The sequence below is a fragment of the Monodon monoceros genome, unplaced genomic scaffold, assembly GCF_005190385.1.
Source record: "Monodon monoceros isolate NGI ecotype Baffin Bay Population unplaced genomic scaffold, NGI_Narwhal_1 Super_Scaffold_22, whole genome shotgun sequence".
Classification (NCBI taxonomy): domain Eukaryota; kingdom Metazoa; phylum Chordata; class Mammalia; order Artiodactyla; family Monodontidae; genus Monodon; species Monodon monoceros.
In genome coordinates, this window is record NW_021703779.1 from 103,351,531 (window position 1) to 103,365,597 (window position 14,067).

The following is a 14,067-nucleotide window of genomic DNA, read 5'->3' on the forward strand; positions in this document are numbered from 1 at the left end:
TGTGAATAGTTCTTATCTTCTGATAAAACATACTAAAATATATGCCTGGTTTGAGGAGACAAGATAAATATGCAGATTTTTTTTTGTAGTCCAAAACTATTTCTACCTCAATTAGTAAAGCATACAGTAAACATACCTTCGGTAGAGAGGCTCAATAGTTATATGAATAAGCTTGCAAATAGCAAGGGCTATTAGTTTATGTGAAGCTGCATAGTATGGAGGCATCTGATCCATAATGTTCTGTGCATGCTGCCAATCACCGATCTTTAACAAGGCTTCCAACAAACCAAGTTTTTGGTTGTCAGGTGGCTAAAAAGGAATAATTACAGCAAAGATACTCAGAATACAGACACCAATAAATCTTTATATATATTTCATTTAAAAAATTAAGCCAAACAATACAACAATGTATGTCAACAACAGCTGCCATTCATGGGAACTGCAACAGTATTTTCCTGAAAGTACAATCAAGTTTTTTAGTAATTGGAAAAAAACAACAGGATCTGCTTTTTCATTTAGCAGCCAAAGTATGACAGTTTATAGACTTGGAATTAAATTAGGTCCTACTTAATGTTTTATTGTGCCACAGGGAACTAGAATTCATTCATCTTTGAGAATCCCTTTAGGACTGGAGAGACATTAATACACAGAACACAAATATAGTCAATACGTGTGTTATCTTATTTAGAATACACTCTGAAATTTATATAACAGAAAACATTGCAGCCTCTTTTGGGAAGGTGCCAATCAGATTAAAACAAAACCACCTTTGCAAATTTGTATTCCAAAAACCAGGTTTCACCACAATCAAAACTAAGAAATTATCCTTCCATAAGTTGATTAACCATCACAAGTTAAATTTCATAATTCTAAATCCAGAAGACAATGTTAATTTTATCAGAATAAACTATATACCTTCTCCACTTTCTCCTCTTCTTTTTCCTTTTCTTTCTCTCGCTCGTCAATTTTATCGGAAGACAGTACAACCATTGTAAGTTTTCTAACAATCTGCTTAGCTTCTACAATTTCTCGTTTGTGTTCGTCCATAATGCAATTATCAGCTGGAAGAAGCTAAAAATGGTTCATTAAAATTTCATAAAACAGCTAATACTATTTGCACATACAAAATGCAAACACTATCTACTCTCTATTGATAAAACTAAATAAGAAGCCTGGCCTATTTATGACCATAATTTCCCTTCTAAATAGGTCTCTCTCCATTATTTTCATATAACCTGACAGGATTAAGTACCTGAATTTTGTACACCTTTTAAACTCAGGTAGCAATTCAAAGTTTCATCTCTTCTGTCTGCCAGAGGTCCTAAATTAATATAATACTACAACAGTGATGCTTACCATTGAATTTATTAGTTTACCCAAGAAAATGTGTACCTGTTCCATTAAAAATATCACAGATTTCCCCTTTAAAGGCCAAACTCCAAATTAAATAAAGTACTACATACGGATCCAATTTGGGAGCGGTAAACTACTGATTGACATAAAGGGGCAAAGTTGATTCCTCTAAATGAAAAATCTCTTGGGATTGACATATATACACTAATATGTATAAAACAGATAATAAGAACCTGCAAAAAAGAAAAAGATTATACTTATGGGTATAGCTCTCAGAGCAGCCCTGATAATTTATACGGGTTTCCTTTATTATTGCTTGCTTCTCTTGTCATGCTTAGAAAATACACACATTTTCTTCTAGTTATATAAAAAAAAAAACTCTACAAACTCCATTAAATTTCCATGGGATCTAGAAATAAACTTTCCATGTCTATAAAAAAAATAAGTAAAAAAATAAATGAAAAATCTCAAGTCGAAAAATTATGAACAGCCTGACATCTCACTTTTCATTTTCTAGATACCTATTTGACTTAAGTCACAAACTAGTTTCTAGTTTATTACAAAAGAAAAGGTAATATGTGGATAGTTGACCCTCCATTATGAACAAAGGATCAAGTATCTCAAGTTCAGCCATCTTGTATGAGTGGAAGATGGCTAATGTGGACATTTCATAAAATAACCTAGACACATAACCAACAAACCATTACTTAGTAGCTTTTGCTAGGCACTATGGTGAGCTATAAAAGAAGCATTCCTGCCCCTAGAAATGCATAATCTATTTCAGTAGCTAAGTCTAATGCAAAGTAAACAATCAGTAAATAATAAAAGGAGACACAGTGAAATATTAAGCCACATACTATAGACTTTATCCCATTAATCAAAAAAGGGGAGTGGGAGAAAATGCATTATGGACTGGTACAAGGAGGTAAATGAGACTTTTTCTCATTCTTTATTCTCTCCACTGGCAATCAAACCCATTTTTATTGCTTTATTTATATATCTATCACATATCTACCACAAGTCCTCATCTTTTACCTAGTCTACTGCAATTGCCTCTAAAATCTCCCATTACAATGGGTTAAATCTAAGTTTTTAATTATAGTTCTCTCAATTTCTAGTCTTCTGTATTTTGAGAATGTTATTAGGTGTATATAAAGTTACAACGATTATATCTTCCCATAAACAGAACTTTATTATTATAAAGTGACTATCTCTATTTTATCTGACAATAATAATTTCCCTAGTATATTTTTCCCACCATTTTACTTTCAACCTTTCTTTGTCCTTAGGTTTTAGACGTCTCATGTAAACAATAAACTGGTTTTTAATCCCATGTGAAAATCTCTGTCACCTTAACAGGAACACTTAGTCTGCTTATATTTAAAGTTAAACTGAAAAATATCAGTAATAAGTGTATCATCATTTTTGTACTTTCCATTTGTCCTGCCAGTCTACACTTGCCTATAAACTCATACCTACGTCTTCAGATTCTCCTTTTTCTGACCAAGTTTCCATGTTTTCAGTTTGTACATCCCTTCTCTACTCTAAATCTTGAATGGTTCTCTACTATCAACAAGAAAAAAAACCCAAACTCCTTACCATGGCACTTAACAACCCTTCACAGTTTGGTCCCCAACCTAATTCCTTCTCCCTCCTCATTTCTCCTACATACCACCCTAGGCTCCAACCACTCTGAGCTTCCTGCTGTTCCCCTAAGGTGATAGTGAAGCCTTTTCAAACCTCCTGCCTTTATATTAGGTTAATTCTACCTACAAAGCTTCCCACCTTTTAAGCCTGGCCAACACCTACTCATCTATCAAGTTCCCAGTTCAACATCAGTAGTTTGGAAAAGCCTTCCAGAATCCCCCCAAGACAGAGATGGTCACTATCTATTCTGGGCCCTCACAGCACTTTGTGAATACTTCCAATAAAGTACTTATTGTATAATGCAAAATGTTTTCTCCCTTGCTAGACTATGACTGCTTCCAAGGTAGTGATCAAGTTTCATTCAACTCTGTAACCACAATATGCAATGACAGGCAAGGAAGTGATTTCAAAGGCGGTGAAGATGATGTCAGCTTTGGCCAGTTCATAGATATCCTAATGCACAACTTAATAAAACAGGAATTTCTATGTTACAAACCTAGAGTTTTCAAACTGACAGGCTAAGCTGTTGCTAAACTAGAGATCATAAATCATAATCACATACACACTCCTCTAAATCCTAGATCCAGCAATAAAAGCACAATACCAGTCATTTATTATCCAGTAAAAACACAAAAGAAGCCATTTTTTTAAAAGTATACGAAAAGTTCCCCATTCATACTGAATGCCTAAAATTAACATGTGGGTGAGAAGGAAGAACTATTTAGGTAATCTCATATTTCCCCTAATTTGTGTATAATACTGAAGTCTAAAACCACACTGATTAGAACTTGGCCTCACTCTCCATGAGGTATGCCTTACGACAATTAAGAACTTTAACTTCATAGCCAACCTTGAATTCTGTAACGGTGACAAAAGGTATTTCATTTCCATGGTTCCAATGAACTAAATTCATTTGCTTTATAAGGTAAACACAAAGCAGTAATGCAATAGGGCTTCAAAAATTAAGACTTGAGAGCCTAGAACCAATCTTGGAGTGCTATATATGGCTGCCTACTCCTCTTCCCCACCCCTGGGATGAACAACCAAATATTCTTAGCAGTCCACTGGACGGACTTACATGTACATAAAGATCATCTAAATCAATAAGATTAAATTGTAGAAGTACTGCTGCAACTCTGTACAAAGATGAAGGAGTCTCTCCATTTGGTTCCTTGAAAAACAAAAGAAAAGTTTCTATTTAGTGCCTAAAGTACAACTAAAATCATATCCATTTATCTACCAATAATTAAGAACAATTACATCAAATAACTCTACGTCAACAATAAGCTTCATTGCTCTTCCTGATCATAAATAACATCCAAATTCAGGACAAAGACATTTATGTGAATATCCCTTTTCACACTGGCACATCGGATGAACACAAGGAAAGCAGTTTCAAAAATGGACACATTTTACAATACATGCTGATATTTGAATAAAATCTGAAACTTGAACAGAATGAGATTTTATACTGCATAATATCTATTTTGGGTTTCTGTTTATATGTGTGTTTTCTTAACTTGGTTTTTCAAGTACTTCTCAGTGGAGATGCAGATAGACAAGACTGACAAATCTGGAAGTACAGAACCATCTGTGTCTGCTTTATACTTTTCTTCCTATTCTTTTATTTCTTGGGGTTTATGCTAAGTATATCTGCTTGCCAGCTGATTTCCCCTTCAAAACAGGTGTCTATACTTAATACACATGAATAATTCAACATTTTAAACAAGGAATGGTCAATTCCAGGTCAGCCCTATGGACCCTATGGAGAAACAGAAGGATCTTTGAATGCTATCAAGAAAACTTTTTCCTAATTTTTAAACTGCTTGGGGTCAGATGAATAGAAGAATGATGTGAGGACAACTAGCAATTATTAAATGGCAAAATGCAAATAAAAAGCAAACAGTGACAATACACTATGTTCTGCTTCTACTCAACACTGAAAATGAGATCTTTGTAAGTAAGCGCCCCCCACAATTGTGATAGGTGTTATGTACATAATATATGAAGCTAACGAAACTAATAGATATCATATAAAAAAGGCATTGTTTCACTGTAATTTTTAAGACAGATAAGTCTTCAACTTAGCAATAGTTTGATTCTAAATGTTTTTTAAACGGTTATTTAGTATCAAAACATTTTCCCGTTAAAAACAAATGGTGGTCACACTTTTGGAACAAACCCACAAAAGCTCACTACCTGACTTGAATCCACCAGGAATATTCTCATTTTTCCCATTATCTCTGTTTAAATGAGTCACACGAAGCCCCTGACTCTCAGGACAAATGTCAACTCCCGTAAACTGATCTTCATATTGCTCTGCACAATCCCTGTTCTGTCCTATCCTACCTATCCATAGCATTCTTAAAAAACTTCCATGGAATCCTCTGGAATTCATGATCCATCCTCAGCAAAGCCCCATATATCCTGAACCTCTTCTCTAAATATATCCTCTAAACCTCTCCTCCCCCCTTCACCTTGACACTTGAACAAAGACTAGACTCACTAGGAACACCACTCCCACTGTAACCCAGTCAAGTGGTGGCTATTTTCCCCAGACCCCTCACACTACTAGGCCTGGAGATGGGGTATGAATCATCTTTGCTTTTTATAGTTGTTTTCATACTATTCTCCCTCCATGCTCCCTAAAGCTCACCCAGCTCTGAATTTCCTATCACTCACTATCCCTCACTATTGCTGTGATCTAGTTTCATCTGTGATCTAGTTTCATTCTGCTGTGGTCAGAGAAGATATTTTGTATGATTTCAATGTTACAAATGTATTGAGACTTGTTTTGTGGTCTAATATAAGGTCTATCCTGGAGGATGTTCCATGTGTACTCAGGAAGAATGTGTAATCTATTGTTGTTGGGTGGAGTGTTCTATATATGTCTAAGTCTAACTGGTTTACAGTGTTGTTCAAGTCCTCTATTTCCTTACTGATCTTTTGTCTAGTTGTTCTATCCATTAATGAGAGTGAGGTATGGAAATATCCAACAGTTATTGTAGAACTGTCTATTTCTCCTTTCAATTCTGCTAATCTTTGCTTCATATATTTTAAGGCTCTGTTTGGTGCATATACATTTATTAACTGTTGTGTGTTACGTTCTTGATAGGTTGACCCTTTTATCAATACATAATGCCTTTTGTTATCTATTATAAAAAATTTTGTCTTAAAGTCTATATAGCCACCCCAGCTCTCTCCTGGATACTATTTGCACGGGGTATCTATTCCCATACTTTTGCTTTCAACATATTTATATCTTTGGGTCTTAAAGTAAGTTTCTTATAGATAACATATAGTTGAATCATGCTTTTTTTTCCCTCTCATTTTATTACAATGAATTTTAACAGTACAGAAAAGTCACGTGACCTTGGTGGGTCTGGATCATGCTTTTTTATACATTCTGCCAAACTCTGCTTTTTAATTATAAAGCTTAACCCATTTACATTTAAATAATTAGTGACAAAGAAGGACTTCCACCATTTTGTTATTTGTTTACTATATGTCTTATATTATTTTTTGTTTCTCATTTCCTCCATTACTGTCTTTTTTGTAGTGTGCCATTTTGATTCCCTTCTCATTTCCTCTTCTATTTATTTTTTAAAGTATTTTCTTAGTGGTTGGTTATCTTGAGTCTTACAATTAACATTTTAAACTTATAATAACCTATTTTGAATTAATATCAATTTAGCTTCAATTTTTTTTTGGCCATATAGCATGGCATGTGGGATCTGAGTTCCCTGACCAAGGATCGAACTCGCTTCCCCGGCACTGGAAGCACAGCATCTTAACTACGGGACCACCAGGGAAGTCCAAACTTAGCTTCAATATTATACAAAAACTCTGCACCTATAAATCTCTATCCCTCCCCCTTTTATAGTGTTATACATTGTGTGCCAATCAGATTTATAATTGTTGTTTTATTCCTTTGTCTTTTAAATCATATAAGTAAAAAGGAGGAGTTACAAACCAAAAAATACAGTAATACTGGCTTTTATATTTACCTATATAAAGTTTACCTATAAAGTTTCCTTTACCAGTGTTCTTTATTTCTTCATATGACTTCAAGTTACTGCTTAGTGTCCTTTCATTTCAGCCCAAAGGACTCCCTTTAGCATTTCTTGTAGGGTAGGTCTACCAGCAACGAACTCCCCCAGCTTTTGTTTACCGTGGAATATCATAATCTCTCATTTTTGAGGGATAGTTTTGTTGGATATAGAATTTTTGGTTTCATTCTTTTAGCATTTTATATATGCCATCCCACTGCCTTCTGAAGAGAAATCAGCTGTCAATCTCATTGAGGATCTCTTGTATGCAATGGGTCACATCTGTTTTGCTGCTTTCAAGATTCTCTTTGTCTTTCAACAATTTGACTATAATGTGTCTCAGTGTGGTCTCTGGTGAGTTTATCCCTCTTGGTGTTCCTAGAGTCTCTTAGATGTGTAGATTCATATTTTTCATCAAATTTGGGAAGGTTCCGACCATTACTTTCTCAAATACACTTTCTGTCCTTTTCTCTCTCTCCTCTGCCTCTGGGACTCCATAATGTACATATTGGTACACATTTTTGGGGGGGGTTTTCTGGCCGCCCGCACAGCTTGCAGGATCTTAGTTCCCCAATCAGGGATTGAACCCAGGACCACGGCAGTGAAAGCCCCAAGTCCTAACCACTGAACCGCCAGGGAACTCCCCACATATTGGTACACTTGATGGTGTCCTATAGGTCTCTGTTCATTTTTCTTCATTCTTTTCTGTTTCTGCTCCTTTCAACCTCAATTAACTTATCAAGTTGTCTAATTGTTTCTTCAGCCTTCTCAAATCTGCTGTTGTACCCATCTAGTGAATTTTCATTTCAGTTATCACACTTTTTGGCTCCAGAATTTGTTTGGTTCCTTTTTTTAAAAAATAATTTCTGTATTTTTTATTGATATTCTCTGTCTGGTGAGACAGTGCTTTCCTGGTTTTCTTTAGTTCTTTTCCCATGGTTTCCTATAGATAATAAGCATATTTAGGACTGTTGATTTAAATTATTTATCTAGGATGTCCATTGCCTGGGCTTCCTCAGGGATAGTTTCTATTAATTTCCTTTTTCTTATGAATGACCCTTACTTTGTTTCTTTGCATAACTCATCATTTCTTGCAGAAAACTGAACATTTTGAATACTGAATACTGTGTGGCAACTCTGAAAATCAGATTCTGCCCCCTCTATGGGATTTGTTGATGCTGCTTACTGTGGTTTATTGTTGTTTGTTTAGTGACTTCTCTAAACTCATTTTGTAAAGCCTATGCTATTATTGTGTGTGGCCACTGAAACCTGTTTCTTTTTAGCTTAGTGGTCAGCTAGTGTTTTGCATTTCTTAAAGGCCTGAAGAGAAAAAAGAAAAAAATACTCTTCCAGTCTTTGCACATTGGCTCTATGTTAGGGCACTCCTCAACACTTAGCTGGGCCATTTACAATTCTGCCTTAGTCTTCACTTCCTGCTTGTGTAGAGCCTGAAGGCCAGCCAGAGGAAAAAGCTTAGGGTCTTCTCAGCCCTTTTCTGAGCATGCATCCAGTTCTGGGCATGTGCTTGGCCTTTTTTTCTTCTGATTCCGTGGTACATACAGGAACTTTTCTAAAGCCCTTATTCCCCTGTGTATCTCCTTATCTAACTTCTTCCTTCCCAGGCTTTCAGTCTCTCTATTGCTTGTCTGACTGTTGTCTCTTACTCCAGACTGCTAAAGCCAATAGTTGTGTCTTCAAATGTTTTTGGCAAAAGCCACCCCAGGGCTTCGCTGGTGGCGCAGTGGTTGAGAGTCTGCCTGCCGATGCAGGGGACAGGGGTTCGTGCCCCGGTCCGGGAAGATCCCACATGCCACGGAGCAGCTGGGCCCGTGAGCCATAGCCGCTGAGCCTGCGCGTCCAGAGCCTGTGCTCCGCAACGGGAGAGGCCACAACAGTGAGAGACCCGCGTACCGCAAAAAATATATAAATAAATAAAAATAAAAAGCCACCCCAGCCCTAGGGATGCTCCCAATCAGGCAAAAAAAAAGACAGGCCCTTGCACCAGTCCTTCAGGTAGCAGCCAGACAGGCTGAATTCTTTGAAAATAATTCTTTATATCCTCTGGCATTAGCAATCTGTACTAGGAGTGCAGGCTTCTATCTTCACAGCCACCATCAATCTGGGTGTGAGGGACAGTAGGCAGGCAATTTAAAATATCACAGTACTCTCTTACCCCAAACAGCAGCTTCTTTCTTCACCAAACCTTTCCTTAGTTGTTTTATGTTTTTACTGAATTCCAGAGTTCTGTAAAAGTCGATTCAGTTTTTTGCCAGTTCATTAGTTGTTTTCATGAAGGGACAGAGCTCTGGAGTTCTCTACTCTGCCACTTTTAGTTATGTCCTATTGTTGTCATCTGTGGACTCCTGGGTCACTGCCCTTCACTTAGCAATGAATGATCTTAGCTTCTGATTCACTTTCACTTTCTCCAACTCTATTCCTTTCTTAATTTTTGGAGATTTTCAAATACACGTTAGTGATTCTTCCATCATCTTGGTCTCTCAGTTCCTTGAATCCCACTCTTCCAAAGATCTCCTGTACCCTATCTCAGCCATTCACTCCGTATCCTGAACTTTAATATTACCAATAGCTACAACTCCTCAAAGTACTAATTTCACATATCCACCCTTAAGTGGGTCCTTAATGCTGCTGGCCAATCATACTCTATTTCTCTTGTCCATTCACTCTCCCACTCTCTTACACAACTATTTCCTACTTTCTCTCCTAAGCTCCAATACCTCCTTTCTCATCCTCTCTCTCAGCTGATGACCTTGCTTTCTATTTCAGCACGAAAACTGGAGCAATCAATAGGACTTCTATAAATTCTCACCATCAGATCTACCCACCTACCAACAACTGTACCCACATATGCTGCCTTTCCACCTGTTATTACAGATGAATTCTCTATGCTCCTATTTAAACTCCATCCATCACTTATGCCATAAACTGCATTCTCTCTATCCTACTCAAGAACACTGATCCAATAATTCTCTCCTCTTTCTCCTACATCACCAGTTTTCCTTTCTATTCAATCATTCCCGTCAGCATATAAATGTATTCTCTCTCCCATCTTCAAAAAAAAAATCTTGAGTTCACTTCCTCTACCAGCTATCACCCCATTTGTCTGTGCCTCTTTGTAGCAACTCTTTTACAGAGTTGTCTGTTCTCATCGTCTCCAATACCACTCTCCCCATTCTCTCTCTTAACACCACCCAAACTCTACAAATATGGCTAGTTCTGACCTCCCTGCTGATAAGTCCAATGACCATTTTTTAGTCCTCATCTTAAATGACCTATCAGAGATATTTAACGGAATTGATCATTCCTTCTTCTATTTAGCTTCCAAGATGCTACATTCTTTTTGTTTTCCTCTTTCCTTATATGTATGTGTTCCTTCTATACCTCCTTTGCTGGTTCCTCCTCTTCTCCCAGGCCCTTTAACATCAGAGTGCCCCAAGGCTCAGCCCTTGGTTCTCTTATGTCTCTATATCCAACTTGATGATTTCATCCAGTATCACAACTTTAAATATGATCTATGTGCTTTTGGCACCCACATTTCTATTTCTAGCCCAGTCCTTTCTCTAGAACACCAGATCCAAATATCCAGTTATTGGAACTTCCCTGGTGGCACAGTGGTTAAGATTCTGCCTGCAATGCAGGGGACACGGTTCAAGCCCTGGTCCGGGAAGATCCCACATGCCGCGGAGCAACTAAGCCTGTGCGCCACAACTACTGAGCCTGTGCTCTAGAGCCCGCGAGCCACAACTACTGAAGCCCGTGTGCCTAGAGCCCATGCTCCGCAACAAGAGAAGCCACCGTAATGAGAAGCCCACACACCACAGTGAAGAGTAGCCCCCGCTCACCGCAACTAGAGAAAGCCAGCACGCAGCAACGAAGACCCAATGCAGCCAAAACTAAAATAAACAAATAAATAAGTTTATAAAAAAAATATCCAGTTATTTACTCAACATCTCCACTTGGATATCTAAATCTTTAACAGGTATCTCAAACTTAACATGCCCAAAACTGAATTCCTGATTCCTACCCACAACACTCTACCTGGCACATAAGAGGTACTCAGTCAATATTTCTTAAATGAATAAATGTGGGGTTGTAACGGTGCCTGACCATGGTACTATTACTACCATTACTGTGTTTTGAATCCAGAAATCAAGGGTGAGAGTCATCATCTCCTTCCTCTTTCCTGTGGCAAGACAACTCCAGCCAAGTTTGTCTTTCAATACCCTCATACTTTCTAGTACTCCTTTCTTCCTGCCCTTTGTGCTGACCTTCATGCTGTCCCTAAACCCTCTATTGTAGCAATCCCTGTTAGGAGAATCAAACAGACATACCTGCCCAATTTTCCAAATTGGTCACGTGCCCTAAAACTGTTTACATCTGTACCACCCTTCCAAGTCAAAACATCCAGTATAGCTGACCCCAGGTTGAAACCAGAATTAAAATCACTCTCACTGACTTCATAGCAGAAATAATTACCTTTGCCTAGAAGTCCTAAGCATTAAGGGAAAAAATTAAAAGAAGCCTGTTAATCCAAATAATTTCCAACTGGTGAAAACATGGGTTATGGTCAGTGGGAGTAAACATTTTCAGGTAGTGATGGGGAGGGGGGAGTGGAGTTAGGCAAGGGACCAATACACAGGGTGAGCATGCACGCCTAGGAGCCAGTTCCCCAGGTTACATGCCCTAAGCAGTTTTTTATTTTCATGGCTTTTCCTACTTTACCTCCCAAGACCACAAATTATCTTAAAATCCCTGACATTTCTTCCCCTGCCCGCAGTGGTCCTTAAGACTGCAGATTCTCAAAACAAGATAGCTCAGGCAAGAGAAATAAGGGAATGGTGTTATACAGAGCAATACAAGGGTTACTCTTTCCAATAATAGGTCATTTCTAAATCAAATGTTTCTTGGTTGGGTATTTCTTATATAAGACAAAGGCCCCATTATCTACTAAAAAAAGGATCATTCTAACATTGGTCAACCCCCATGGATATTTTAATTCAGCTCAAAAAGTGTTACCATTATGAGGAATATTTTCATGTAAAAATTTTTAATTCTGAAACTCACATTCAACTAACAATACTTGATATTAAGCAGTAGGTCATCCATATTCACTGCAATATGCTCTGAAAACCTCAGTCTCCAAAGCCCTAACCTATATTCTAATTAATCGTGCCCAAGTTAAATTTCAGCTACCCTGTCACTTCAGCAGTCGGCTTCATGTTCTCAAACCCAAAACAATCAAGGTGCCTCTTAAAATGTGATGAAACACTTGAACTTCTCTTTCTCTGTACTAAGAGCAGACTCCCTGGCTACTGGTAGGAATAGGAACATCTGCCATCACTAATTTTTGAACCAAGGTGAAATGCTCTTGCCCCAAAACCCTGCCATTCATCTTGTTTGGTATCACAAAGCTATATGCTTTTAGTTCTGATCTAATTTCTCTTCTGGAGCATTCCAGAGAAATGGAAAACTGAAGATAAGCAAAAGCAGTAGGTGGTATATATTTGAGAATCCTAAAAGAAAACTGTCTTACTATCCTGAACTTGAGCTCCAGAGGACAGGAATAGACACTCTTCACCAGAGTATCCTCAGTGCTTAGCAAAGCAACAACATACCCTAAAAACTCAATAAATGAGTATTTCTTGACTAGTTGAATATCCCAGGCAGGCAGACAAATTAGGAAAGCTATACCAAAAAGGCAACAGAGGCCTTATTACATTAAAATCCTCCATGCTATCAAGAGAGTTATCTTCCTAAAACATAGGTCACTCATTTGTAGTAATTAGTGAACATTTACCATAGGCTAAGCAATAAATTAATCCAGAGAAATTAGTAAAATATAGACCATCCTAAATGACTAACAACCTAGCAAAGGAGACAGACATGGTTTATTCTAATATAACCTGATAAGTGCTAGAAGCCTGTGTCAAGTTTTATGAGAACAGAGTTTAAGAAGTAACTAATTATGCACGGGTGAAGTGCCCACCAAAACTTTATAGCGCAAGTAGCACTTGATCTTAAAGAATAAATAAGAGTTTACAAGATGAAGAAAAGATAGGCGAGAGGGGGTGGGTAAGAACAGTTTTCTAGTTATAAAGAACTGCATGTAAACAGAGGTCTATACATAGCAATGCCCCCACCTAAGTTCAGGAAATGGCTAGTAACTGAATATGACTAGAATATGAGGTTAGAGGGAAAAAATCATTAAAGATGAGGCTAGAAAGAAAGAATGGGGCTAGATGGGGCAGAGCCTTTTCTGCCACATTTAAAAGTCTGAATTTCATCCTGCAGGCAACGGTTTTTAAACAGTGAGTCAATTAGATCTCTTTCAGAATGTAACAGTAGTTAATAATATGAAAGGTGGATTGAAAGAGAAATAATCAGAGGCATAGATTTGCAAGATAACTACTGTAGTGGTTTAAGTGAAAAATGATGTAAGATATGCCTCAAGAATTTATTCACATCCATAAAAAATTCCAATGGTAACTACCTGTACAATAAAATTCTAAGTCAACACAGTGTTCAAGGCCCTTGACAATCTAAAGTTATGCCAACCTTTCCAACCTCACTTCCTATCCCTTCTTTTCCCCACATCTTACAATCCAGCCACATGAGACTATGTACCATTTCTTCAATATGTTACGTACATTCATATTGCCACGTCTTCACTGACACACTATTTGTTACTTCTGCACAGACAACTCTCAACAAACTCCTACTCATCCTTCAAGGACCAGATTTTAAAAAGGTTCTATCTGTGAAGTCTTCCCTGACTCCATCTCTCTCAAGGCAAAAATGTATTATGCTTTCTTCTAGGCTTTCACATCACATCATTCATACCACTAATGTAGTTTTTTCTATCCCCTCTGCTAGAATGGCTGAGCTGAAACCAGTCATTAAGAAATAAAATTCAAATTAAATTTTACATATAAAATCACAAAATTTACATACACACACACACACACACACACACACACACACACACACACACACACACACA

At 37.5% G+C, this 14,067-nt stretch overlaps 1 protein-coding gene across 9 annotated transcripts in view; it reads right to left on the bottom strand.

Annotated features, from left to right (window-relative positions):
• THOC2 (THO complex 2) overlaps positions 1–14,067 on the bottom strand; it is a 169,318-nt gene that overhangs the window by 51,326 nt on the left and 103,925 nt on the right. For 5 of the 9 annotated variants that reach the window (XM_029240281.1, XM_029240279.1, XM_029240284.1 and 2 more), the window contains exons 9-12: positions 10,910–10,960; positions 4,079–4,171; positions 916–1,071; positions 137–309 (exon numbers count right to left, since the gene is read on the bottom strand). In XM_029240281.1, the coding sequence (XP_029096114.1) occupies positions 137–309; positions 916–1,071; positions 4,079–4,171; positions 10,910–10,960 (473 nt within the window). The remainder of the gene's footprint in view (positions 1–136; positions 310–915; positions 1,072–4,078; positions 4,172–10,909; positions 10,961–14,067) is intronic. The other 4 variants (XM_029240286.1, XM_029240287.1, XM_029240282.1 and 1 more) reach the window with 1 other exon arrangement.